Below are 27,251 nucleotides of genomic sequence, written 5' to 3'. Positions count from 1 at the left end.
TATTCCCTAGTCAATACCACACCCTTTCCTTGCTTTTTGGTTCACTGGCATGAGTGCACAGAGAGGTAAGGTGATGATTTCATCTGTGTTTAGTGGAACCACTGAGGTGTCCCTTGGTAGAAGTATTCCTTTCCTGGGACTAACACGTCTAGACTAGCAGAGCCCAAAGTTGTAGGGAATGGGAAACAAAAATCTCATCAGTGCATCACTAGAAGTAACAGTGAGAGGAGCTGCTCCCATTTTCTATCCTTGATTCCTGGACTTGCGAATCCTGGTTCTAAGGAAACAGGTGCATGTATTGATCACTGATTTACAGCACATGCTGCATCCTGGCCGACGCTGTTTAAGCTCCAAGAGGTGTTGACATTCAGCTGGCATCATAACTGAGTTTTCGGAAGACCCTTCCACCATTCCACACAGCTGCTTCAAGGTGATGGGGCACATGTGAAGACTGGCAAATTCCATGAACATGAGCCACTATTCATTTGCTGTCAAACACGTTCCCTGGCCAAAGCAATGCTGTGTGGTATCCTGTGATGATAGGTAAGGCATTCTTTAAGTCCACACAGTGGTGATTTTTGTAGCAGCATTGTGGGCAAGGGAGAAAAGTTTGTATCCTCTGTAAGTGCCTATTTTAGTAAGAACCAAGTGCCTACAGAAGTGGGCCTATGTAATTAACCTACACCAAATGGGTGGCTCGTCTTCCTAGAGAATGGTGCCATTTTGCGGCCTCATGGTTGATATCTACTATTGGCAGTTTGGGTACTCAACAGTAGATCTAGCCCGATCAGTCTTGAGGGAAAGTCCATGAATGACCTCCATCCCTGCTGCCATGGCCACTTTCTTTGTGGGCTTACTGGGAAGACTGGAGTGACTGGAGAAAGAGGATGACTGACATCCACAGGGTGGATCATCTTGTCGACCTGATTCTGAATCTCCTTCCCTACGTACGTTGTTTTTTGGTGAGTATGCACATGGGGCACAAATATCTTCATACTTTAAAATTTAAACCTAGGTCCATCGCTGGACCTCCTCAACAATTTTCGAATTGTGTCCCTTCTAATTCCCTGGCCATCCAGCCGACCAAATAATTAGTCACTGTCCATGAATCGCCATAGACCTGCATCTGTGGCCATTGCTCCTTCCAGGCAAAATGAACAGCCAGGTAGACTCTAACATTCTGCCCATTGGAAGGATTTTCCCTCGTCAGTTCTTTCAAGTGAGGCTCCCTCTAAGTGAGGTTGTTGTACAAAGTCATTTACTTTCACGTGCTGCAAGCACGTTGTGCAGAATTACCTATAAAACAGCCCCTTCCACACTTCCTTCTTCAGGTAACTGGTCATTAGGCATTTTCCATAATGCCGCAGGTGTAGGTTCGGAGATAAGAGTCAGTGTGGCAGGGCTGTGGGTCATGGGCACCTGGATTATTTCTCATGCAATTTAAATGTATTTTTAAGCTCTCCATGAGCCTTCTTTCCTGTATAACACTTTCATTTCATGATGGAATGCTGCTGTGGACACCCATGTTTATGTGTTGATAAGTTGGTGCCAAGTTGGTGATGGAGGGCTCCGGTTTCATGGTAACTTGTTGCCGATGGGCAATAGCATAGTCACTGGTAAGATCCAATGGCAAGCCCGAGGCTACTTCTCAGTGGAGATATTTATCTGCAGAGGATGGCAGAGGTTTGCTGCAAAACTCCAGGGCTTTGTGCTGATTCACATAAAGGGGCTTATCAAAATCTCCGTAGAGCATCCTTATCTGCCCCAGACATGCCAAGTGATACTGGACCTGCTGAGTCATTTGGCCCAAGTGACAGAGCAGTTTGCTCAGCAAGCTGGACCTATTGCAGAGGATTTCCTTATTCTGGGTCCCTCTCAAAACTAGCAGTTTATTGCATTATTCATTAAATAGATTGGAATAGCATGACCAGAAGTCACTACATGATTAAATTTACTTTAATCCACTGTTGCTCACTGAGATCCATTTTTCTTGTAGAAGGGCTGACTTAGCTAACTCAACAGAATGTGGTAGGGATTGTCACTGTTTATCTTCCAAATCTTTGATGGCGGCATCAGTCTCTGCAGCCATCTGGTTTTTTTGTTTCGGTTTTTTGTTTTTTTGTTCCACTTAATCTTTCCTGCCATAAGAATCCTCACTCTATGGGTCAGGAAACCATGGCAGGGATTCTTCCACATCTGAACATGCTTATTCCAGCTGTACATCTTAGAATTAATCTCATCATTCTCACCACCTCTGAAAGGAGAAGTAAAATGAAAGCAGTGATGAAAGGAAACTCGTTCCATGCGTCTCTGTTGTTACAATGGGCAAGTACCTATGTTTTGCTTGTGAATTTTCATTTTCAAAATTTTAAATAATGACAATGATAACAAAAATATTCCCAATCTAATATTGCATTACACAGAGTCTGATAGAACATGAGACATAGTAGTGCTTCACCCGGTGCCTGACACAGAGTTGCCACTCAATATTTGTTCAGCTGGGGAAACATACTCATACTTAGAACCAAAATGGAAAGAGCATAGTTCATGAGACTGTCAATGCAGCTGCAAAAGGTCTTTGTAAATTAATCAGAGCTAAAATTGTAATTATTATCTGACCAAAAAAAACAAAAACAAAAACAAAGCTACCAATTTCCTCCCTAATACATATGCACAAAAACTAAAGTTAGTAGAATCAATAGTATTGGTAGCTCTAGTTTGTTTAAAAGTCAGTTGAAGGGGCACCTGAGTGGCTCAGTGGGTTGAGGCCTCTGCCTTCAGCTCAGGTCATGATCCCAGGGTCCTGGGATTGAGCCCCACATCTGGCTCTTCAGAGAGCCTGCTTTCTCCTCTCTCTTTCTACCTGCCTCTCTGTCTACTTGTGATCTCTGTCAAATAAATAAATAAAATCTTAAAAAAAAAAGTCAGTTGAAAACTTATTTGTGGTATTTTCCTTCTTTTGACCAGCAGAGCCATTCCCGACTTCAAGGCTTTTAATTAATATTTCCTGTATTAAACATAAAAATCTTTGCAGATACCAGTTTTATGCTCTTTTCTTTTTTGAGTGTATATTTGGTTGTGCATGGTAAGAATTAATCATTTTTGCTTTTATGTAAAAGTAGCTTAAAATGATAGGCTCTATTGTATATAATGTTTTAAATCTGTGTTTCTTCCAACATTTGCCCTTCTTCATCTATATAAAACATCCACCCACTGAATAATTAGATTGTATGTTTACTTAAAGGCATGCTCTAATGTCCATGGTTATATTCATTATTTCCTTGGTTTTTGGTTACAGAGTTTATATTGTGTTTAACCAATACATTTTCTGCAGAAATATTTTTGGTTAGGACACAGATGGTAACAGATGTATGTTTTTATTCATAAAAGGTTTTTTTTTTTAATACTTGACTTATACAATATTACAAAGTCAAGTTTGAAAATATTTCGCATTTTAAGATGTTAAAAATAACAATGAATTGGTTTCTGGAACAAACTTACATTTTGGAACAGAGAAAAAATGAAAGTAATAACTCAATACATAGATGAATGTGAAGCTCTGACTAGGTGGTTTTATTTTTTACTACAAAATGTTTATTTTTAATTTAAAGCATCTAGGTTTTTTCCACAATGCATATAGAATTATTTGTCCTAAAATATATAGGAAGAAGAATAAACTTGTCCCATCTTAAACATCTCAAGACTATACTTTCAGGGATCATTTCTATAGTTTGTTATTAAAGAAGTTTTTCTAAACATGTAGAGTACCCATCTTAAACATCTCAAATCTTGTTTGCATTTAGAACAATTGCCTTTAGGTCTCAACCAATCACAGACTACTACACTTCTTAAGTTTCACTTCTCAAGCTTCAGTTTTGTCATATGTAAAGTGCTGTTAGTATTTCCCTAACAGAGGTGTCTTGAAGACTAAATAAGAACCAGTGTAAATCATTTAACATATGTCTGTCAAGCAGTGGTTAATTGGTATTATCTTTCCCCTTGAAGCTAACAGAGAAGCTTAAAAACTTTCAATTTCTTACCACCTCAGACCTGTCAGAATGGCTAACAACACAGGAAGTAACAGATGTTGGTGAGGATGTGAGGAAAGGGGAACCCTCCTACACCGTTGGTGGGAATGCAAACTGGTGCAGCCACTCTGAAAAACAGTATGGAGGTTCCTCAAAAAGTTGAAAATAGAGCTACCCTAAGACCCAGTAATTGCTCTACTGGGTATTTACCCCCAAAATACAAAGTAGTGATCTGAAGGGGCATGTGCACCCGAATGTTTATAGCAGCAATGTCCACAATAGCCAAACTATGGAAACAACCTAGGTATCCATCAACAGATGAATGAATAAAGAGGATGTGATGTGTATAAACAATGAGATACTATTCAGCTATAAAAAAATGAAATCCTGCCATTTACAATGATGTGGATGGAACTAGAGGGTATTATGTGAAACAAAATAAGTCAGAGAAAGACAATTATCATATGATCTCACTCACACATGGAAATTAAGAAACAAAACAGAGCGTCATAGGGGAAGAGAGAGAGAAAAAAAAAAAAAAAGATGAATCAGAGACGGAGATAAACCATAAGAGACTCTTAATCATAGGAAACAAACTGAGGGTTACTGGAGGGAAGAGGGGGTGGGAGAATGGGATAACTGGGTGATGGGCATTAAGGAGGGCATGTGATGTAATGAGCATATATAAGTGGATGCTACGTAAGACTGATGAATCACTGACCTCTACTTCTGAAACTAATAATACACTATATGTTAATTTATTGAATTTAATAACAAGTACCTCTCAAATTAAAAAAAAACCTCTTAATTTCTATGTCTTTCCTTTTTAAAAAAGACAACATAATTGTTCCAAAGTTCTGCTTATTTATAAAACTATGGGAACTTCAGAAACATTCTGCTTTATAATACCCAGAGAAACCGCCTATGTATAAATACTGGCTGCGCTGTATACCCACTTCATTATTGCTGATATTTTGGAGATGGGAGTTTTAATAAAGGCAGAAACGAGGATGAGTCAAAGCTTTTTGGCCAGAAAGATTTCATTTATGAAGATAGGGATGGCTGTGGGAGAAGCAAAGTGAAACGGAGGACACGGGTTATTTAAAATAGTATTTTGGTCACGTCAAGGTATCAGCTTTAGGCATCCCGTGGAGACGTCATCTTGCTATTTTTGATACATCTGGACTGGATATTTTTTTAAAATTTACAAAAATTTAAAAATTGTCAAAAAATGTTTGACAATTTTGATAAATTATTAGTAACAGTAGTTATTACTGTCCCCGCAACTACATCGGGAAGTAAAAGTTCTGCAACTAGGGCTTTCTCAGACTCTTGAAAAAACCGCTAATAGAAAACGCAGAATTTTCCAAACGTTCCCATTCATCCTCCAGCTCTGGGAACCTAGAGCGCCCCCGTCCAATCAGCTTCTAAATCCCCCGCGCCGGCGAGTGGGCGGGGCTGCGAAGGATTCGGTCCCCACTGCTTCTCTGGCTGGGCCACGTCTGACGCCCTGCAGGTCCTTGAAGATACATAAATCACCTGCCTATTCATTGGCAATAATTGAGCTTCTCATTCAAATTTATGATTAACAAAGCTTAAAAATATATAGCTTAAAGTCATGGTGTTTATCCTTTCTTCATAGTTTCTTCTTTTCCTTCTGGATAGACAAACGGCCTTCCAGGGTGGCGGACCTGCAAGTCTCTTCCCGGCGCACGCGCGGGCGAGCGGGAGGGGCGGACCTATTTCCGGGTGGCGCGTGGGGCTGGAGGTCGAGAGAAACCCCGTGCCGCCACCATGGAGACTTTGTACCGCGTCCCGTTCTTAGTGCTCGAATGCCCCAACCTGAAGCTGAAGAAGCCGCCCTGGGTGCACATGCCGTCGGCGATGACGGTGTACGCTCTGGTGGTGGTGTCTTACTTCCTCATCACCGGAGGTAACTCGGGCTGGCTCGGCCCGGAGAGGCCCTGAGACGCGGAGAGCCGGCCCGCCCCGGAGGCGCGTCTATGCGGCTGGCTCTCAGCCCCGAGGGCAGCATTTCTGTGCTCTCGATCTCTTCAGAGGGTGGAGGGAATTTCTGGGGTCTCAAGGATTAACGCCCCAAAGGTTTTTCTGTCCTCACGCCCTGTTCTGTATTCTGAGAGGTCACTCTCATTGTTCTCACGCCCATTCCCTTTTCGCACCTCTAGCCTCTTAGCCTAGGGATCCGAATCAGACTTTATTTCTTAAACCTGTCTTGTTGCTCTTTATTGCCTGCCGTAAGTTTTTTGACAAAGATCCTGGAGGACTCTAGTCTTGTCCGTTGTACTTTCATTTCCATGGTTGGTCAAGAGGGCTTGGGACTTCTCCCTTATCTTTGTCTACAGTCCCTGGACCCTTGGAAGAGACGTGACAGTCTTTAGGTTTGTTAGCTCACACCCAAGCGTCCGTTGTTGCTTTTTGCCCCAATCAAGAATAAATGCCAATGGAATTTTCCGAATCCACGGTTTTGATAAATATTTGGGATTGGAGTTAGATTTCGCAGAAGGTATTGTATTTCAAGAAGCAGAAGTTGAGAATTTAAAGAATTAGGAAAATAGCAGTACTATTAAACACTCCAGAATGTCTTATCCTGTTTTGGAGGGGGGGTGTTTGTTTTCAAATAAAACGTTGCAAAAGGGGCGTTGTTTTGTATAGTGATGAGTTGGCAATCCGGCTACAATTTTCGAGCCACCACCCTTTCAAGCCACAGATTCACGATTTACTCGAGACTGTTCTACCGAACTGGCAAACTGAGAAGTGGAATACTTAATTTGGAAGTTATAAAATTGAAGCTTACAGATTAGGGACAGCAGAAGTGGCTCCGTTTTTAAGGGAATAGCCATAAACATCTTTATTTTCATAGATGTGAAAAGCATTGATGAATGATCCCTGAAAAGGGATGAATCTGAAACTATGACTATGAGAGCTTGGTACTAGAATGTGCCTCCCACTCCCAGTCCAGAATCATGATAGTTAACTTGTACTTTTTTACGTAAAATACATTTGAATATTTTTTATATTGGTAAGATAACTATCCTAGCATTGCATTAGCATTAACATTTGGTCAGCACATTAATAGGTACTGTACTGAATAAATGAAATTTAAAATGCATGTGATTAAACAAAAATAATAGTCTTCATCTGCTTTGAGCTGCTAGTCTCTTTTTCCTAACCCTTACTCCCTTGGAGTCCAAACCTTTCTTAGAAGCCGCACAGTTTCCCTTCTGTCCACTTATTCCCTATTGATTGTGTCTGGGGAGATTCTCTGCTCCAACCCCAGGGGCAGATTGTAAAGAACACCTTTTAGTGGCCAAGGCCAGAGGTATCTCATACAAGGATTCGGTTTTGCCACTGGAAAAGAGTCTCTTCTAAAAACTGTGAGTGTACTTGTAGAAGTAAATGATACTTATTGCTGAGAAATACTCAGCAAACAATGCATTGAGCCCTTATTAAGTTCCAGGCACTAGGTACTGGGAACAGCAGTCAAGGAAACATAAGAATGCTGCTCTCCTGAAGCTTGTAATTGCATGGTTGAGACAGGTTAAACATCACAGAAATCTTATTCCACTGCATTATCTTTTCTGTTACAAATTACCCAAGATTCACTGAAGGGATAGAACAAGAAGTTATGAGAAAATAATGGGAGTTGGAACATCATTTATATTGGAGTGTGGTTAAGGAAATGACACGTTAACCAAAACCTGAAGAATTGGGGAAAAGAAAATACTGGGCAGAGGGAAAAGAATGGACAAATATGGAATCAAGAGATTGGTTAGGTAGGTTTGTAGTTGATTGAGTCTAACTAGGTTGGTGGCAGTAGAGATGGAGGAAAGTATAAGGAAATTTTGAGAGTTTGGAAGTAGATTCATTAGGTGTTGATGGATTGATTGGATGTATGGATTAATTGGAGAGAAGGAAGTAAGGAATCTTTGAGCATCTGACTAGATGGGATGGTCATTTTCTGCTTAACCAACTGAGCCACCCAGGCGTCCCCTGGATGGTCATTTTCTGAGATTGAAGAGTTGGAAGGTTTTTTGGTGGGGAATGGTGAACCAGAGGGCACTTCAGGATATGTAATAGGACAACTACAGTTAGTTGGCTATGTCAAGTTTGCAGCTATGAGTTTAGAATTGAGAAAAGAGTTCTCTGTTGAAATTGATTAATAATAGATTTTTTAAAATCCTCTCATAAGCCAGATACTGAAGAACAGAGAAAGTCTCTGTTCTTAAGGAGCTTACATCTAATTCTACGGGTGCTAACATTTGATAGGTATTGGCACATTGACCATCATTAATCATTAGTACATGGAATTAAAACCCTGGGAAGGGATGAGTTCCATTCAGGAGAGAATGTAGAAAAAGAGGACAGTGCATCAAGTCCTAAGGAACTCCCAACATTTAGTGGGTCTATACAACAGGATCTGTTAGAGATGTAGCAAGAAAGTATGGACAGGAGTATCACAAAAGCCAATTTTCCCCTCAAGAAGATGGATTTAGTAAACTGGATTGAGTGCCCCTGGGAAGCCTCCTAAGACAACTGAAAAATATCCATGGAATTTGGAGATCATTGGCAACTTTAGCAAGAGTAAGATCAGTGGAGGCAGGTGCCAGTTGAAGTGAGTTGAAGAATGAAGGGTAAATGATGAAAGGGAGAAAAGTTTACCATTCCCCCCTCCCCCCCAGAAGGCAGTCTGCATTGTTTCAAAAAGGAAGCATAGAAATAGGATGTTAACTAGGAGGGTCTGGAGTCCAGGGAAATTTGACATAGGGAAGGAGAGGTTGAAAGTTTAGGATGGAAGAAAGATGGCCAAAGGATCCAAGTCTGTGAGAAGGTGGAAAGGGATGGAGTACTGATAATTGCAGAAGGAATCTCACATTGTTAGAAGGTGGGACTCTTTCTTTCTTGTAGCTGGAAGGAAGGAAGGATGAATGCAGATACCAGTCTATAGACTTGGTAGTAGTGGAGAGTTTAGGGAATTCCTGTGTGATTGCTTGTTAGTCAAGGATGAGGGAGACACAGTCTTACTATGCTTAAGAAAAGCTGGAAGTGAGGTTGTTGGAGGATAGTAGAAAAGGTGAAGAGTAGATGCTGGCAATGGGAGATTGGGAAAACAATTGATTTTGATGGACATTAGTATTAATGAACAGAGTGACATCATGACCTAAGTGACGGACGTTAACATTAATGATCACGAGTCTCTAGTATTGTCTGCCTGCTGGTATGATTTTAAAATGTCTCCTTATTTTATATTTAAGCAAGAAAATTTCTCCAGTTAGCTCTCAATTGATAGAAACATATCCAAGCATATGTGGAACATTTTCTTGAACTAAAATACAGCCTTTAATATTAAATCTCCTTTATTGTGGAGTATTAGAAACAGTTACTGAATGAATTTATCAAACACCTGTTTTAGAGATAATCTGAAATATTGAGTTGAATTTTTGAATGGTATATCTAAAGTTTAGGATATTAGCTGGGCTTCACTTGATTATCATAATATATCTCAGTAGTCTTGTTGAAATATAAATGATCCTTTAGAGACGTGAAAACTCTAATCCTTTTTAAAAATTAGGAATCCATTCTAATCTATACTACTGTCTTTCATACAGGAATAATTTATGATGTTATTGTTGAACCTCCAAGTGTTGGTTCTATGACCGATGAACATGGACATCAGAGACCAGTAGCTTTCTTGGCCTACAGGTAACACTTAACTTTTTGAATGATTTGGTGGGAAGGAAGGTTGCTGGAGTATGGATATTTTTTAAAAATATATTGAAACCTGTGGGTCCATCTGCATTTAGATAGTAGCTAAAATGGCAGGAAGTAGGCAAGAATAGAAGTATGTTACTTATTTATAGGACATAAAGTGTTTCAGTGATTGACATGATCATTTATTTAAAGAAAGGTATTGGTTTAAAATATACTTAGACTCTTCTGGGGAGCAGCAAACTGTACATACCTGTTTATTTGTAAGTCATGTTCTATTGGAACTAGGCATGCCCATTTGTTTATATACTGTCTGCAGCTGCTTTCAAGCTACAGTGGAAAACGTGACACAAACCATGTGGCCAGCAAGCCTAAGACATGTACTGTCTGGCCATTTAAGGAAGAAATCTGGGGACCCCTGGATTATACTATCAAATAAAAAAATAATAATTTTGGACACTTGGGCACTCCATTTCAGTAAGGAAGCACCATTCTAGTGTAGTTTGGTTCATCTGAGCACTGCTTATTGTATTGCTTTCTAAAATCCACTTGATAACTGTCTACCAAATATAGCTATATATTTGCATTTATACTTACTTTTATGGTATTCCTGCATAGAATATTCTGAAAAGATTACTGTGATTCTCCAGGAGTGGGAGAAATCTAGATGATAGGTGATCTTGATGATTGGGGAACCCTTTGTAGTGTTGTCATTGGCACTGTTTGAATTTTGAGCCTAGTGCCTGTATTGTGTTTTCAATTAAAGCAATTAGCTAACAAAAAATACATACTTCTGTAACAGATACCTATGTATAAATCATCCCTCTAACAGAAGAATTTGCTTTTTGGGAATCCATGAACTCAGAATTTTGAAAGCTCTATTCCCAGAAAAATCAGATATACACATATATAAAAATTCACATATAATTCTAAGGGTTTATAGATTGTTGCAAATTTTTGTGGGGTTCATGGAGCCCTGGATAAGAACACTTGATTTTAAAATTTTCCCTTTGAGACAAGACATTTATTGATTGATTTTTTTTAAAAAGATTTATTTGTTTATTTTAGAGAGTAGGTGCATGCACACATGCGAGTTGGGGGAGGGACAGGGAGAAAGGATCTTCAAGTAGATTCCCTGCTGATTGTGGAGCTCCATGCAGGGCTTGATTCCATGATCCATGAGATCATGACCTGAGCCAAAACCAAGATGCTTAACCAAATAGATGCTTAGCCACCTGAGCCACCCAGGTGCCCTAAGAGGTTTATAAATTCTCATAAAACTTCTAGAAACATTCCTAACCAATTCAGAATTTGAAATTTATAATAGAAATTTAAATGCCATAATTTTTAAAAGCTAAACAAAAGTTCTGGGTGAAGAGTTCATGTACATACACTGACTGGCTTTTTATGCTAGTAAAATCTCAGCATTGATTTTAAGTAGACAGTTGTGTTAGTTGAAGTTTTAAAACTTTATGAAGACACAGATTTATGTACCAAAACCAGTGTTTGATACATAATGGGCTAAATAAAAATAAATTTTGTTGACAAGAATACACAGAAGTGTGATAAAATAGTTTTAACAGTAAGAATAAAAAATTAACACAAAAATATTTTAGCAGAAATAGGAATTTCAGTCCAAAGACAAGTATTTTATTTTTCTGGGAATTTTCACTCACTGTTTTGCTGTGGTCTTTTTCAGAGTAAATGGACAATATATTATGGAAGGACTCGCATCCAGCTTCCTGTTTACAATGGGAGGTTTAGGTTTCATAATCTTGGACCGATCGAATGCACCAAACATTCCAAAACTCAATAGATTTCTTCTTCTATTCATTGGATTCGTCTGTGTCCTATTGAGTTTTTTCATGGCTAGAGTATTCATGAGAATGAAACTGCCGTAAGTTATTAAGTACTTTTTTTTTTTTTAAGATTTTATTTATTTATTTATTTGACAGAGAGAGATCACAAGTAGGCAGAGAGGCAGGCAGAGAGAGAGAGAGGAGGAAGCAGACTCCCCGCCGAGCAGAGAGCCCGATGCGGGACTTGATCCCAGGACCCTGAAATCATGACCTGAGCCGAAGGCAGCGGCTCAACCCACTGAGCCACCCAGGCTCCCTATTAAGTACTTTGTATAGTCAGCAATTTAACTTCTGTTGCAAGTTGGTAAAATAATGACTTGGATCATGTAAAATCATGGGTGATTTAATTTAACCTTCATTTAAACCAATGACATTTCTGAGAACCAAAGAAATTTGTGACTTGCTCGAGGTTATAGCTATGGTTAGTAGTAAAATTGAAATTAGTAGCAGGTATTTCTGAGTATTATCTCCATACTGTTATTTTGCTGTTACATCACTGACCACTGACTGGAGATACTGTTTCTTTAAATTGCTTTTTGGTTAATGTATAAAATATGGGATTCCGGTAGTAATAGTGATAGTAGGGAATATTTTCAAGACATTAATTATTGCTGCTCTCTGAATAATGATGTGAGGAAAACCCATTAAGCCTTGGACAAGAAGAGGGTTATTACCTCACCAAAAAGTTGGGAAAAGGATTTTATACGTGTGTATATTTGTGTGTGTGTGTGTATGTGCGCGTGAGAGAGAGAGAGAGAGATGGAGCTAAATACAGGATTTAAATTTTTAAGAGGAAGGAATTTATGTTTACAGGCCTGATAAGAACATTTTGTTTCAGAAAACATACAATACCTTTAGAACAAAAACAAATTGGTTTTATGACAGCTTTTATATTTACATTTGAGATCATTAACTTGAAATGTGGACAAGTCTGATCACATTTACCTATATTCTGATTTCACCTATAGATGAATTAGTAATTGCAGGAACCTTGACTAGACATACCATACAGAGATTAGCTCTTAGTAAACTCAATTTTTAGGGACTAGGTTAAACATCAAGTGTCAGTGATTTCTTAGAACTGATACTCCCTTATTATAAGAGACATTAAAAGGAAATACAGGGTGCTCGCTTCAGCAGCACATATACTAAAATTGGAACGATACAGAGAAAGATTAGCATGGCCCCTGCGCAAGGATAACACGCAAATTCGTGAAGCATTCCATATTTTAAAAAAACAAAACAAAACAAAAACCCCGGAAATACTGCAAGGTGTGTGGGTTTCATTTGTTCTGTGGCTTCACCTCTCCATTGTCTGTCACACATCTGGAGTAGAATGGGCATGCTTCCCCTAGGAAGTCAGTGGTACTTAATCCTTCAGTCATGTTCACATCTTAGCAGGGTGGGAGAAGAGAGCAGTCTTCTTTGTCAACTGAATGAATATCAGTGTATCCATGTAGTTCCCTCAGGCTCTTCTGCCAGTGGGTCTTATATTTGTCTGGGGGCAATAGTCTTGGGGTGCCCGGGTGGCTCAGTTGATTAAGTTTCTGCCTTTGGCTCAGCTCCTTGGATCGAGCCCCATATTGGGCTCCCTGCTCAGCAGGGTCTTCTCCCTCTCCATCTACCCCTCCCCCTTGCTTATGCTCTCTCTCTCTCTCTCTCTGGTAAATAAATGATATTGTTAAAAAATTAGTTTTGGCCATTGGCTAAATTGTATGAAGAAGTACGTACTTCAGCATCCTCTTTTTGTTCCTTTTTTCCCCTCCTCCGTTGAGAAAGGTACATTGGTATGGAAGAGGCTGAAATTTTCCATAGCAAAACAGGAAAAGAGGAGGCTCCCAGAGAGATCAAGAGGCCACTACAAATTAACCAAAACAGATGGAACTTTTGGAGGCATATAGCGGATCAGAAGTGGGCTGGTTTTGCCCATAGAACAAGATTTATTTTTATTCTGCCTTAAGCTGCTCATTCTTCTTTACTGTTTTAGGTCCTCTCCTTAGGATGTAAGTGCTGTTCTTTTTAACTCAGTCATTTGACTTGTAGGATAATAGAGCTATCTACTGCTTAAAAACGAAAGCTTTGGAAAGTGCTTAATACTCTGACTGCCTCCGTTTTACTGTTTCAGTTATTTATGTAAATATTTGTCTTCTTGTCCCCATTTGTAGGCTGGCATCCAAGATTGCTGACTAAGTGAACAATAGGAAATAGGGTATACTCCCTTTATATATAATCTCCCAGGTGTAAATTTTATTCAGATCTAATCCAAACAGAACAGTGATCTAAATTGTAAATTGTCATGCAGCTAAATCTAGGATTGAGATTTTTAAGGGGAAGGAATTTACAGTTCCTTCTTTGATATGATTTCTCATCTGGACCTCCTAAAGCCTGGTTCCTTGGGTGCAGAGCTGGAAGAAACAATGGACAATTTTAGAAGAGAAAGGGAAGCAACAGTATTGCATTTTCTGGAATGTTTGAAGACCCCAAACAAGATGATGAGCCATGTCTGTAGGCCTACATGTTGCACACAGTAGGGCCGTGGTTAGTACCGCCAGTAAGGAGGGAATATAGCTTTTTTGCACACAAATGATCTTTGAAGTTCCAACATACATAAACAGTTTGATACCTAAGTGAAACAGCAATAGCAAAAAGACATTAAAACACGGCACTAACGGGATGCCTGGGTGGCTCAGTTGGTTAAGCATCTGCCTTCGGCTCAGGTCATGCTCCCAGCATCCTAGGATCGAGTCCCACATCGGGCTCCTTGCTCTGCGGGGAGCCTGCTTCTCCCTCTGACTCTGCCTGCCACTCTGTCTGCCTGTGCTTGCTCTCGCGCGCTCTCCCTCTCTCTCTGACAAATAAATAAATAAGTCTTTAAAAAAAAACCAAAAACCCACTAACCAAGGGTGCTTTCGGATCAAATAAGTTGCTAGCATCTGAGGTAATTGATGGCTATGCCGCATAAGATTCATCACGATGACCTCCAGGGCTGAAGTCTTTGTTACAAAGAGTTTGATATCTTTAGTAAGAGAAACCTTTAAAAAGGGAAAAAAAACAATAGCAGTGAATTGGTACTGTTTTATATTGTTTAATTTATGCTTTTTTAGAGACCTGATGTCTCCCTTACAGATAAATTTTTACAAATCAAAGTATGGCTTTATTTGATGCCATATTTTTTTTTTAAGATCTTATTTATTTATTTGACAGAGATCACAAGTAGGTAGAGAGGCAGGCAGAGAAAGAGGGGGAAGTAGGCTTTCTGCTGAACAGAGAGCCTGATGTGGGGCTCAATCCCAGGACCTGGGATCATGACCTGAGCCGAAGGCAGAGGCTTAAGCCATTGAGCCAACTAGGTGCCCCTGATGCCATATTTTTTATAGAAACATGGGCACTAATAAAATGAATGACTATTTCTTGACCATTTGCATATATGACAATACATTTAAAGTGAAAAATCAAATTTTGGTGCCTAATAGTTTTATGGTACTAGTACAGAGTTACAGAAAAACAGTTTTCATTTTGAAAATAAAATTCTTCTCATATAATTAAAAAGATAATGTATGTGGGATTGTGTGTGTGCATTAGGTACCTTTTAAATGTGCACAGGTTTAAAGAAATGAAATGATGTTTAGATACTGGGTGGGAGATGGTACAAATTTGTGCTTGGTTCTTCTGAAAAGTAATGGTCATTAGGTTCTCTAAAGTCTTCATTATTAGGGTTGTTTTTTGACCTAAAAGAATTGTAAAAATTAAAAAAATAAAAGATGGTGTGCTGTATCGTGCTGTGATGTCCTAAAATTAGGTAAAGTGTTTGGTTGGGAGTGGAGGAATAGGTTTCCACTTGTAGGCAAGTCTGTTATAAAGCTGTATAAAATAGTCTATTGAATGGATACTATGTAATTTGGGACCAAAAAAGCTTGTTTTATTTTCTCTTTATTTATTTTTAAAGATTTATTCATTTGAAAGAGAGATAGTAGGGGGAAGGGCAGAAGGAGAGGAAAGAGATTCTCAAGCAGACTCCGCGGTGACTGTGAGCCTCCTGGCGCTGGCAATTCCATGACCCTGAGATCATGACCTGAGCTGAAACCGATAGCTGGATGCTTAGCTGATTCAATCACCCAGCCACCCCTAAAACGGCCTGTTTTGGTCAGAGTGGAAAAAATCGCCTTTTTAGCAGTTTGAGCTGGTGTTTATTAAACCTGATGAGAAAAGCTAGGGAGCTCCCCTGTAAGTCCTAAGATCACAGGATCAGTTCAGTGAAGAAATTCTAAAGGAAGGGGGAATGAAAAATAAAAGTAAGAAAATAATAATACTTTACTCAATTAATGTCATTTAGGGACTAGGAGAATGCATATACATGATTTTTCCATGTAACTGAAATTTAGTTCTACATGTACTAAAACACTTTGACTCCTTTATGACAGGCTACTTTCTAAAGTGTTTGTTTTATTGCCTCTGTAACATTCACATTTGTATTTAGCAAATATTTATTATTTGATAACTGTTACTTGCTGGACAGTGAACATGAAGCATAATTTTGCCTTCTTGACTCAGGGTCCTTTTAGGTTTAGACTTAATTAGACACAGCAGCACTTACCAGTTTTTAGTTGATTTCCTTAGTGTAACCTGCCATTTCTTCTTTTTATCATCTTTTACCTATTGTCATTTTCCTTTTCTTCCTCTTCTTGATTTTGTTGTTAATTCTATGATTTGAGGAGATCGATAACCTAGCTGCCATGCTTGCATTTTAAATCAGTCCTGGTTGAAGGAGAGCTTCATGGCCTGGCTTTTTACCTGCCCCGCAGGTGTGTAAGTGGCTTTTCATTTGCTTGCAGGTTTGGAGCTTATTGGTTTATAACTTTACCCTTTGAGGGGAAAGGGTAATGGAAGTGAAGCTCAGTAATGTAGTCATTTATTGGGGAGGCAAGATACAAAGTAAAAACCATAAGGAGGAGTCACACAATTATATTTTTAGATGGTCATTTGATTCATCATAAAATTTGGGCGCTTTGGAATTTGCTTCCTTTTCACTTTTTGTGTTTATAAATTTTATTCCTACAGAGGCTATCTGATGGGTTAAAAAAATGCCTTTTGAGAAGAAATCAGTGGATATTGGATTTGCTCCTGTTAATGAAGTTTTGAAGGCTGTACCAATCCTCTGATGTGAAATATGGGAAAAGAGCGAAGCAGCAGAAAAGAAGCATCTAGTGAAACTAGGAAGCATATTAAAGCTTGAACTAGAATGTCTGCTTGGTATCGAAGAGACAAGCTCATCACAGTATTTATTCCTGCTGGCCTATACTGACATATCAACAATGATAGGTGGCATTTTCTTAGTTTTTCATTTCTTAAAGAAAATATATTCTGTTTCTACAACTATAATATTGAATAAAGTGATTATTTTTTACAGCCCCCTTAACATTTTTTGGAGATGACATTTTATGACTTTCAAAAACTAATGTAAAAGCAGGAAGCAAGATTCCATGAGCTGAGAACTCTGGACAGATCAGCTTTATGTATGGTGCTTTGCCTTTAAACAGAGTGTGTGACAGCACATTACTCAGATATGTATGCAGGACTGTTTCGTGCACAATAAGATCTATGAAAGGAGCAGAAATAAATAAGTTTTCTAATTAATACCTTTTGTATTTGTATTTTTATGAGACTGAACTGCCACCCACTGCACCAAGAAGGCCACTTATGTATGTGATTTAATTAACTGATAATACTAACTTTTTGGTCCATAATTATTCTTGTGACTCTCTTAAGCTACTGTTAGTAAGTTTAAGATCTCAAAATGTGATTGATAGGTTGTCTTGTGAGGTTGCAATTCTGTATCCCTATAAATATTCAAGCATGGGCTGCCATGTGTATGTCAGAGTTGTAAATGTGGTTGTGTGAGATGAAAATTTCCTTCAGGCATTCGTTTTCAGTAATTTAACACAATTTTGGGCACATCTAAAAGGATCCCTACACCAGTCTGGTCTAGCCTTAATTTCTTGTAGCCAAGCCTTTTGGTTCTCCCTGTCTGGCTGTGAATGTCACTTCTTTGGTGGCTCTGTTCATTCTTATCCCAAAATGTTTAAGTTTACAGGAAAATTCTGTCAGGTGATTTTTTTCTAATTCCAAGATTGATTTATATGTAGTCATTCATAAGTTAAAAGATTAATTTATTCAAGAAGTTCTACGTACTTACTATATGTCAAGTGGCCCTGAGGACTATAAGGGTGAATAAGACAGATGAAGGCTCTGTTTCATATTCTGGTAGAGAAGCCAGATAAACAAAAGATAGAAAATGCTTATAAAAAAAGATGCTTATGAAATGTCAGATACCCATAAACACCACAAACAAAAAGTAAGTTACTAGTCTACTGATGAGAGATGTGGGGAGAGAAGATGGTTTTACCTCAAGGCTCAGAAAAAGGAAAATAAGACCTGTATGTACTCACCAACTTTAAAAGGCTTGATTTGACTTTATTTCGTATTATTTGGCCATATTTTAAAACCTTGGTTAAACTAGATGGACAGAAGACGACAGGTGTTAGAGGACTGCAAAAGGCCTTTTCCTAAACAATGAAGTAGTGGACAGTTCCCATCAAACACCACAAGATGGCGCTACTGAGGTTTGGTGTGTTTTTGTCTCTGCTTTTAAGATTCAATCATAAAATAAATGTATCTTTACTGAATACAGTAAAATATATTTAAATATCTGCTAGTAAAAATTGCAAAGTTTTATGTGAAGAAAAAATCATTGTCTTGTACTGGTCTTAAAATGCTTTTGAGGATGCTAAAACTAAAATGGCATAGGCTGAAGGGAAAGCCTTTCAAGTAATACCATTATTAACACCAGCAGAGGTTAAGTAAATGAGAAAGAGACCAAACTAATAGGTTAGACTGGAAACAAACTAGTCTGATTTTATCCCAGTATTCTCCAGGAGTCAAAGCTAACTAACATGGAATAAGTAGTGCAAAATGGTCCAGTGAGGCGTTCTAGGTAAACCATGGAACACTGCCATTCAGTGACGCAGAGCTGACAAAGTAGCTGTCAGTCCCATGGGAAGCTCCATAGAAGAGACTGCCTTCAGAGCAGTTGGGTGGAAATGGCTAGCCCCCAGTGTCACCACTGGGTCTTCAGCCCTAGGCCACCTGGAGATTAACAGGATCTTGGACACAGATCGTGTGAACCCTGACAAAGCCAACAACTGGAGGCTGTCACCTCTCCCTTTATCTTGCAGTTAGGCAGTGAGTTGGTCAAAGGGATCTGAGTAGCACACCTGTGGCCGATTCATAAAGGAAACCTTACAGGATTAAAATGAAAAGAAATCCTATGTATCTGGATAGTAAAAGAAATTGTACTCTGATTGTCATTACTTGAATTGGGAAGTGTGAGGTGACTTAGATTCTGAGTAAATGGTACATACCTGAAGTATGAAGTTGGAATAAAGATTTTTTTCCCATTTTGCTAGTAAGTAAATTGAGATTCATTAGCAACACTGCTTGCCTCCACATAGAGACCATTTGTTTCCATTATGAGCTGCTATTTTCTGGTATAGAAGGTCAGAGTTTGAACATGGTAATAAGTCTACATTTGTTTATAAAAGAATTAATGCCAGATGCTGGGTTAGATCAATGTGAAGTTCTATAAAAAATGAGTTACATAAAAAATACAAGCCCTTGCTAATGTGGAATTTATAATCTAGTGAGTGTGTACAAATTGGCCAATTCTCTGCTTATAGGAACACATGGGAAGAACACCTAAACCCAGATCTGGATTAAGGAAAGGCTTAATTTGTTGTTGGAACATTGGGCCTAAAAGTTTCAAATGCAAATACACTTTCCCCAAAACTTCTTTGTTTTTCCTTGTTTTACTTAACGTACAGTATTCTACTATGTACTAAGACTCTTAACAGCAAGTGAGAGAAAACCAGGCTGGAACAAAGGGTAATTGATCGGGGTACTAAAGTATCATGATACTCGAGACAGGGATGCTGCCAGGCATTAGGTGTGCCAGAATTGAGGATCTACTACTATAAGGACTTGTGTTGATTTCTGTCATATTCTATGATCTATCTGCTCCAGGCTTTTCTCTATATAAAACTGGTCACTTATATTCCTCTAGTTCAGAGTGGTGGGAATCACATTTGTCAGCCTACCTCGATCATTACACTTGAAAGCTTCAGCCACTCTAGAAGACATTTACTTGATTCAGTGAGTTCTTTTAAGGGTGCCTCTTTCGATGGAAACCCTACCTTTTCCCTCATCTTTGACCAGCCCTTCCTGCCCCAGGACTGCTGCTCCCAGTTGACTAGCTGCCTCTTTGCAAGATTATCCAAGTCCAGTTGTTATTAAGTTAGTTCATATTATTTGTTATAAATTATGTGAGAATTCAAGTCCTAATTTCATTGTCCATGATGAGATGTCCTCTAGCTTATGTTGAACCTGCCAATGATGGAAATCTTTTTTACCTGTCAAGGCAGGCCACTCCATTTTCAGATCTCTCTCTCTCTTTCCTTTTCTTTTTTTAATTGAAGGGTGGGGAGAGAAAGAAGAGGTGGCGATGAGGGGCAGAAGGAGAGAGGCACTCTTAAGCAGGCTCCATGCCCAGCACATATGCCTGGAATGGTACTCATTCCCCAACCTTGAGGTAATGACCTGAGCTGAATCAAGAGTTGGACTCTTAACTGAGCCACTCTCAGATCTCCTTGTCTTTTATTTTATTTTATTTTTTTTAAAGACTTTTTATTTATTTGACAGAGAGACCACAAGTAGGCAGAGCAGCAGGCAGAGAGAGAAGGGGAAGCAGGCTCCCCACTGAGCAGAGAGCCCGATGGGGGCCTAAATCCCAGGACCCTGAGATCATGACCTGAGCTGAAGGCAGAGGCTTAACCTACTGAGCCACCCAGGTGCCCCAGATCTCTTTGTCTTTTAGAAAGCTATCTTCTGGTTTACTTTAGTTCATTGGTTTCAGGCCCACCACTGCTCATGTCTGCATCTAGGGATATGTAACTGTACTGTAATGACAGCCAACAGTTCAAATGTTGAAACTCTTAGAAGCCTTCTTTTTTTTTTTTTTTTCCAGGCCTACCGTTACTAGCTTTTCAGGTTCGGAAATGTGCGGTCTGGTTCCTTTAGGGTCACTCCTCTCACCACACTCTAGGTTGTTCATATTCCTTCAAAAATACGTTCCCTGAAAGACGATGTACTGCTTTGGGGGTTCTTAGATGGCCATAGCCATTTTGGTGGCTACATCTCATAAGCTGTATTAATTATCAGGGCTTCCACAGTGGTTAGTATGGAACTCGATGGACGATACCATGAGTTCTCGGAAGCTCAGCTGGGGGGTCAAGTCAGAGGTGGATTCATATTTCAGCTCTGCCAGTTACCAGCTATGTCACCATAGCCTACATTCTCCGAGCCTCCTCTTCTTCTTAAGATAAGGATAGCAATACCCACCTTATAGGAATGTTCTGAGAATTAAATGAGATAATGCACAGCATCTGGAACCTCTCAGGAGCTCTGGAAATGTTAAGTCTGTACTTACCTTTAGTCATTTTCCCTTCACACCGCGAGGTTTTATTGAACGCGTGATTGTACGTTCTCCTCCCTGGGGAATGGGAGTGGTGGACACGCGCACACACAGGCACGTGTGCTCCATCGAACTGAACCAATGTCCGCTTTTTACGTCCACCTAAATAAGGCCTTCTTACCACTTACCTCACATCCGTCGCGGGGCGGAAACAGTTGCCAGCTCGCGGGCAGCGTGACGCCGCCATCTTCTAAAGGCCAAGGAGCTGTCTTTGGTTAGCGGAGGGTGTCGCCTCTCCCTAAAGTCCGTTTCTTCAGACGGGGCCTGACGAGGACGCGCCGTCACACACGCCACTCAGTGCTTATGTTGGCAATCGCTCCACCTCAGAAAAGCGGTTGTTCTCTTGGCCGCAGAGTGTGGGCGCCAGCCTAAACACGGAGCACTCCAGGTCTGACCCGTTTCAGACGTTGGAACAGCTGGAACTCAGAGTCCCCCCTGGACTGTTGTACTGTTTTAACGGAGATGACAGGAAATTAGCTAACAATTTTAAGCCCGGAGAGCTCACGCCGGACTGCATCTTTTCACATAACACTTTATATTTGGATAACATGTAAACGGTACCCTCGCGTCTGTTACCACATTTGAGTGAGAAGGAGGACCCCCAACTGTCGTCTGGGTCTCTTAGTGTCATGAAAAGAAATGGGCTGTCAGCAAGGGCCGGGACCGAGCTGAGTATTTGAGCCATAGTATTTCCAATCCTTAACCGCAGTTCAGTCTAGTGAAGAGTGCGTCTCCATTTCCCCGGATCAGCTGGGCTGGAACTGAAGCGTGCCTTGCTCTAAATCTCGCATACTTTCTGCTAGGACATCATAAACGTTTCATCCTATAATCTAATGTATCGTTTTCAAAGTCAGTGTCTGCTCCGATGGTGGAGGTCAGGATGGTGGTTTGCCTTGAGAAGTGGGGCGGGGACAGGAGGGGGTGGGGGTCTCTGCCTGGGTTGCTGCTAATGTTCTTTCCCGATCTGGGCCCCACGTGGTAAGGAATGTGCACTTTGGGAAAATGAATTGAGCTGTAGGCCTAGGATCTGTGTACCTTATGAACATTATATTTTTAAAAAGGTTTTTTTTTTTTTTTTTTACATCCTGGTTTTCTTCTGAAAGCGAGCTCTTTACTTATCCCTGGACTCTAACATTGTGCTTGTTTGTTACAGTGAACAAATATAGCTTGTGGGCATTTTGGTCATTTACTGTGGATAAGTGAGTGCTAAATAAACAGAATTAAGGGAAATTATTGCTTCCTTTTTTTTTTTTTTTAAGGATTTTATTTATTTATTTGAGAGAGAGAGTGAAAGAGCATGAGAAGGGAGAAAGTCAGAAGGAGAAGCAGACTCCCCATGGAGCTGGGAGCCCAATGCAGGACTTGATCCTGGCACTCCAGGATCATGAGCTGAGCCAAAGGCAGTCACTTAACCAACTGAGCCATCCAGGCATCTGGGAAATTATTGCTTCTAAGAGTGCTGCTCAATGTTTTTGGGTCATAGACCAGTTGAGAATCTCATTAAAATTAGAATAAAAAGTAAAAATCAAAGCATATACATTCTATGTCAGGCACTTTATATGGTTTTCTCTTACCTGCACCCCACACTGTGAGGTGGGCATTATTCTTTTTTTATAGATACAGGAATCAAATCTCAGAGTCATAAAGCAACTTGACCAAGATTACACACTAAGGAATATTTAATACAAGATTCAAACCCAAGTTTACCTGCCTCTCAAATCCATTCCCTTACCTACTGCACTGCTTACCTCTAGATACTCTTGCCAAAAGAATGGACTCTTCCCTCTCTTCCACCCCCTCCAATACACACACACAGACACACACACACACACTGTCATCTGTTATTTCAGGAAGCTCAAAAACCTGAAGTACATCATCTTTAGACAGAGTAAGAATCAATTTAAGAAAACTTTCAGGCTGGAAAATAGGACAGAAAAAACTTATAAACAAAGAACTATGGTCTAGGACCATGGAAAAACACTCAGATCATTAATTTGATGAGGTTGTGGTTTTGATATCTTACATTTTTTATTTCCCCCATAAAGCTCGATCCATGTAATTTTTCATGTTAACCTTTTATTATATAATATGTAATATATTCAAAGGAATATATGAAACAGACATGTAAATTGAGAAGCGTAATAAAATGAACAAAGTCCCAAGAACCCATAACCCAACACAAACATGAAAATATTTCCAATACCACAGGTCTTGTCTTTATATTTTCTCTTATCCAGTCCCGTGCCTTCCCTCTAGAGGTATCCATTGCTATGAATTTGGTGCTTATCACTTCTTTGCTTTTTAAAATATACCACATATGTGTAACTATTTAAGTAATAAAGCATACAGTTTTGCTTGCTATTGGGTTACTGCTTACCACATAGATAATATTCACTATGTTCGTAATTTAAAAAATATTTTCAGTTTTATGAAATTTGATTGTCAGACCTTTCCGGTAAAATAAAGTTTTCATCATTATGCAGTGACTCTTTTTGTATTTGATAATGATTTTTTTTGGTCTCAAAATCTGTATAGTCTGTAGCTATAGAGGGAGTTGAGTAGCTAACTCAACTCTCTGCAGGTTAGAATTTGCCATATATCTTTTTAAATCATTTTCACTCTTTATATAGATATTTATATTTTGTATATAAATATATATCACTATATATTTATATATAAATATATTTATATTTTCTTTCACTCTTTATACTCTCTGTTCTTACATATGTTTTAGGTGTGTCTCCTGTGTGTATCATGAAACATCATGTATTTATGTTTTACTCTGACAACCTTTTTCTTTTAATGAGTGACTTTATTATTTTCAGGAATGGTGATGATTACATATTTAGACTTTACTGTATCTCTTCACTTGTCCTATTTGTCTCATTTTTTTTCAATGCTCCCTTTTCCTCCTCTCTTACCTTTCTTGAGTTGATGGAATTTTTTTTTTTAAATCCTTAAATGGCAGACTGTAGTTTCCAATGATAGCTGTGACAATACTCTGGTCTCACTTGTTTTGTGCAGAGTAACCTTGCCACTCCCCATGAAATGGTAGAGATGATGTCTTCAGCTTGCAAATTTGCCAGCTCCATGACCCCATGGTGACCCCGTGACCCCGTGCCAACCCTGTGACTCTGTGCGAACCCCTGACCCCATGTTGGCTTTGGCCAACAGAACGTGCCAGAAGAGACCATGCCGGTGCCAGATATGCTTTATAAGTGGCTTGGCAGCTTCTGTTTCCCCCCTCTTAGCATGCTCACTCTTGGGGTATTTCCTCTTGGAACCCAGCTGCAAGATCATGAGAAGCCCAAACCCTCAGTAAAACCCCGTGTGGCTGCTCTGTCTTACTCCAACTGAGCTCCAAGCCGGTGGCCACCACCAACTGCTAGTCCCATGAGTGAGCTCTGGTGGCCATGCAGCCCCAGCTGCCATCTAGCAGGGCACTTGTGAGGGACACAGACAGGAAGAACTGCCCCCTGAGCCCATTTGGCCTAGGAAACCTTGGGATATGTTAATAAACTGTTGCTTTTAGGCACGAGGTTTTAGGGTGGCATTTTATGCAGCAGTAGATAACTGGGATGCAAACGTGGCCTTGGCTATGGGATTGATTGATGGGTGGAAACTGATAGAGTCCTGAGGAGTTGGAGAAAGCAAGCTAGGAGGGTTTAGAGAATACCATCAATGACTGTTGACAGGTCCTCAGGGAAGTGCTGGTGGGGGCTGAAGACAGTGAGGAAGGGGACCTTGGTGGCTGAAGAAAAGTGACGAGTGCTACGTAAAGTTTACTAACGTGTAAAATAGAAAAGGCACCTAAGACAATCATGAATCCCATGGAGAGATTTCCAGGCAGAAAATTGCCAAGTGTCAGTTGGGTTCTTCTAGCTGCAATATAATGACACGTGAGAAGAGAGAACGAAACCAGAGAAGGAGTTGTTTTTTTGAGTTAGAGTGATAGCAAGTCCAGGTAGCAAATAAAAGCTTGTGTTTTTATATATTTATTTTTTAGAGAAGGGGAGAGAGAGAGGGAGAGGGAGAATTCCAAGAAGGCTCCATGCCCAGCACAGAGCCCGACACAGGGCTCCATCCCACAACCCTGAAATCACGACCCGAGCTGATATCAAGAGTCAGATGCTTAACCAGCTGAATTACTCAGGTGCTCCAAAAGCTTGTGTTTTAAAAACACAGTTTATCCAAGAAACATTCCTCATTTAACCTCTTTAAAAGACTTTGTGCTAAACTGATGGTTAAAGTGTAGTTTCTAGTACTCCTTCACAACTCTTAGTTGTATTATACATTTTCTTTTTTTTGAAATATTTTATTTATTTATTTGATACGGGGAGAGAGAGAGAGAGAGACAGTGAAAGCAGGAACACAAGGGGGTAGGGGGATGGGAGAGGGAGAAGTAGGCTTCCTGCCTAGCAGGCAGTCCCATGTGGGGCTCCATCCCAGGATCCTGGGATCATGACCTGAGCCAAAGGCAGACACTTAATGACTGAGCCACCCAAGCGCCCCTGTGTTACACATTTTCAAGGTACAAAGCTGTTGGGCATGTAGGAAACTATCCTTACTTTACAGTGTTGATATAAGCAAAACCTGCAGCCATCCTTTCTTCTCCTACAATTCTGGGGCTCCTGCTATGTGCCTACTGATCTGCTTTAGACAGGTGGTCTCTCCTCCGCCTAGTGGAGTATTATGACTCAGGATTTAAGGATGAAGGATATGAAGCCAGAGAGCTAAATATCTCCACCAAGAAACAGCTAGTAGAGATGGAAACTCGATTCAAACATTATTTTGACTCCAAGTCAAAAGTCCTCCTTTACTTTTTTCTCTGAGAAGAGCAGGGAGCAGTCCAAACACCAAAAAGCATCTGCCATGTGGATTATTTTCACCTTATCGAATCCCACTCTTGCTGTCTCTCGCAGTCAGTGTATTTTAGACTACCTATATGTCAACCATGATTTCAACAAATTATCTGACTTTCTCCATTTCTTCCAGTTAGGAATATACCAGTAGTATAATAGTTGTCTTCATTGTAAAAGGTTTGGGTCAAATGACCTGCAAAGCCTCTTTCACTATGGATCCTCTCTTCATCTTTTCTAATTTTCCAAGGCATGGGTTTTCTCAGCAGTGTCTGCGGAGCTACAGAAGAATTCCATCTGACCAGCAGAGGGAGCTCTTGATAATTGAATAGAAGACGCATTTATTGTGTGTCTACTGTAGGTGGCCTGCTCTAGGCCGAAGCCCAATCCTGAGACTGCCTCCAATTTATACTATCTGTTCTATCTCTAGCAGGCCTATCTCAAAGTATTGATTTTACATATGGTGAAGGTTTAAAAACACACACACTATTTAACCAAGAAAAAGCTGCCTGTGAAAAACAGTAGTGAGACCTCTCCTAATGCTTCAGTGCCTGACTTGAGGCCCAGTTAGTTAAGTGACCCTGGGAGTCCTTGACTCCTTAGTGATGGATCTGACAAGTCAGATGCCTCTTAGGATCTCAGGAGCTGGAAACAGCATCTTCTTAAGGCTGCTGTGATCATAAGTGGCATACAGAAGCCAAAGAGAGTTCAAGAATATTTTCAATTTATATATACATTTTCAACGCTAAATACCTTTTATCTATACATTGATACAAATACTAACATCATCATTTTAAGGTATCAACTAAATGATGTTTCAAAACAGGAAGTGTAAAATCCAAATGTTGGGCGCCTGGATGCCTTAGTTGGTGAAGCCTCTGCCCTCAGCTCAGGTCAAGGTCCCAGAGTGCCATCCTGATTGGGGTCCCTGCTCAGAAGGGAGTCTGCTCCTTTCTCTCCCTCTGCCCCCCCCCCACTCATGCTCTTTCTCATTCACTCCCTCTCTCAAATGAATAAATAAAATCTTAAAAAAAAATCCAAACGTTTCTGAAACTTGGCTTTCTCTTTATTTCTCTCAGAGCTCTCTTAACAATTTTCCAGTATCAGTGATTACTATTTTATAAACAGCCACATTCACTGAGGGCGGGGTCGTTATACCGTACTGTACTTCAACGTGTCTAAGTGAGAGATTTCT

At 39.8% G+C, this 27,251-nt stretch overlaps 1 protein-coding gene, 1 non-coding gene and 1 pseudogene across 2 annotated transcripts; all 3 read left to right on the top strand.

Moving 5' to 3' along the window:
- The first annotated feature begins 3,699 nt into the window (after positions 1-3,699).
- LOC123393496 lies at positions 3,700-3,793 on the top strand (annotated as a pseudogene).
- A 1,954-nt stretch (positions 3,794-5,747) lies between these two features.
- Positions 5,748-17,248, top strand: OSTC (oligosaccharyltransferase complex non-catalytic subunit). The gene is made up of 4 exons (XM_004748099.2): positions 5,748-5,961; positions 9,656-9,749; positions 11,455-11,652; positions 16,673-17,248. The coding sequence occupies exons 1-4, from the start codon at positions 5,823-5,825 to the stop codon at positions 16,689-16,691; spliced, it is 450 nt and encodes a 149-aa protein (XP_004748156.1). The 5' UTR covers positions 5,748-5,822; the 3' UTR covers positions 16,692-17,248.
- On the top strand, positions 12,739-12,846 carry LOC123393493. Its single transcript, XR_006608275.1, has one exon. It is a non-coding gene; the product is annotated as a U6 spliceosomal RNA (small nuclear RNA).
- Positions 17,249-27,251: the final 10,003 nt, after the last annotated feature.

This window comes from Mustela putorius, unplaced genomic scaffold (assembly GCF_011764305.1).
Source record: "Mustela putorius furo isolate JIRA1106 unplaced genomic scaffold, ASM1176430v1.1 tig00000868_pilon_pilon_pilon, whole genome shotgun sequence".
In the NCBI taxonomy this organism is placed as follows: Eukaryota; Metazoa; Chordata; class Mammalia; order Carnivora; family Mustelidae; genus Mustela; species Mustela putorius.
This window is presented reverse-complemented; position numbering and strand designations above follow the sequence as displayed.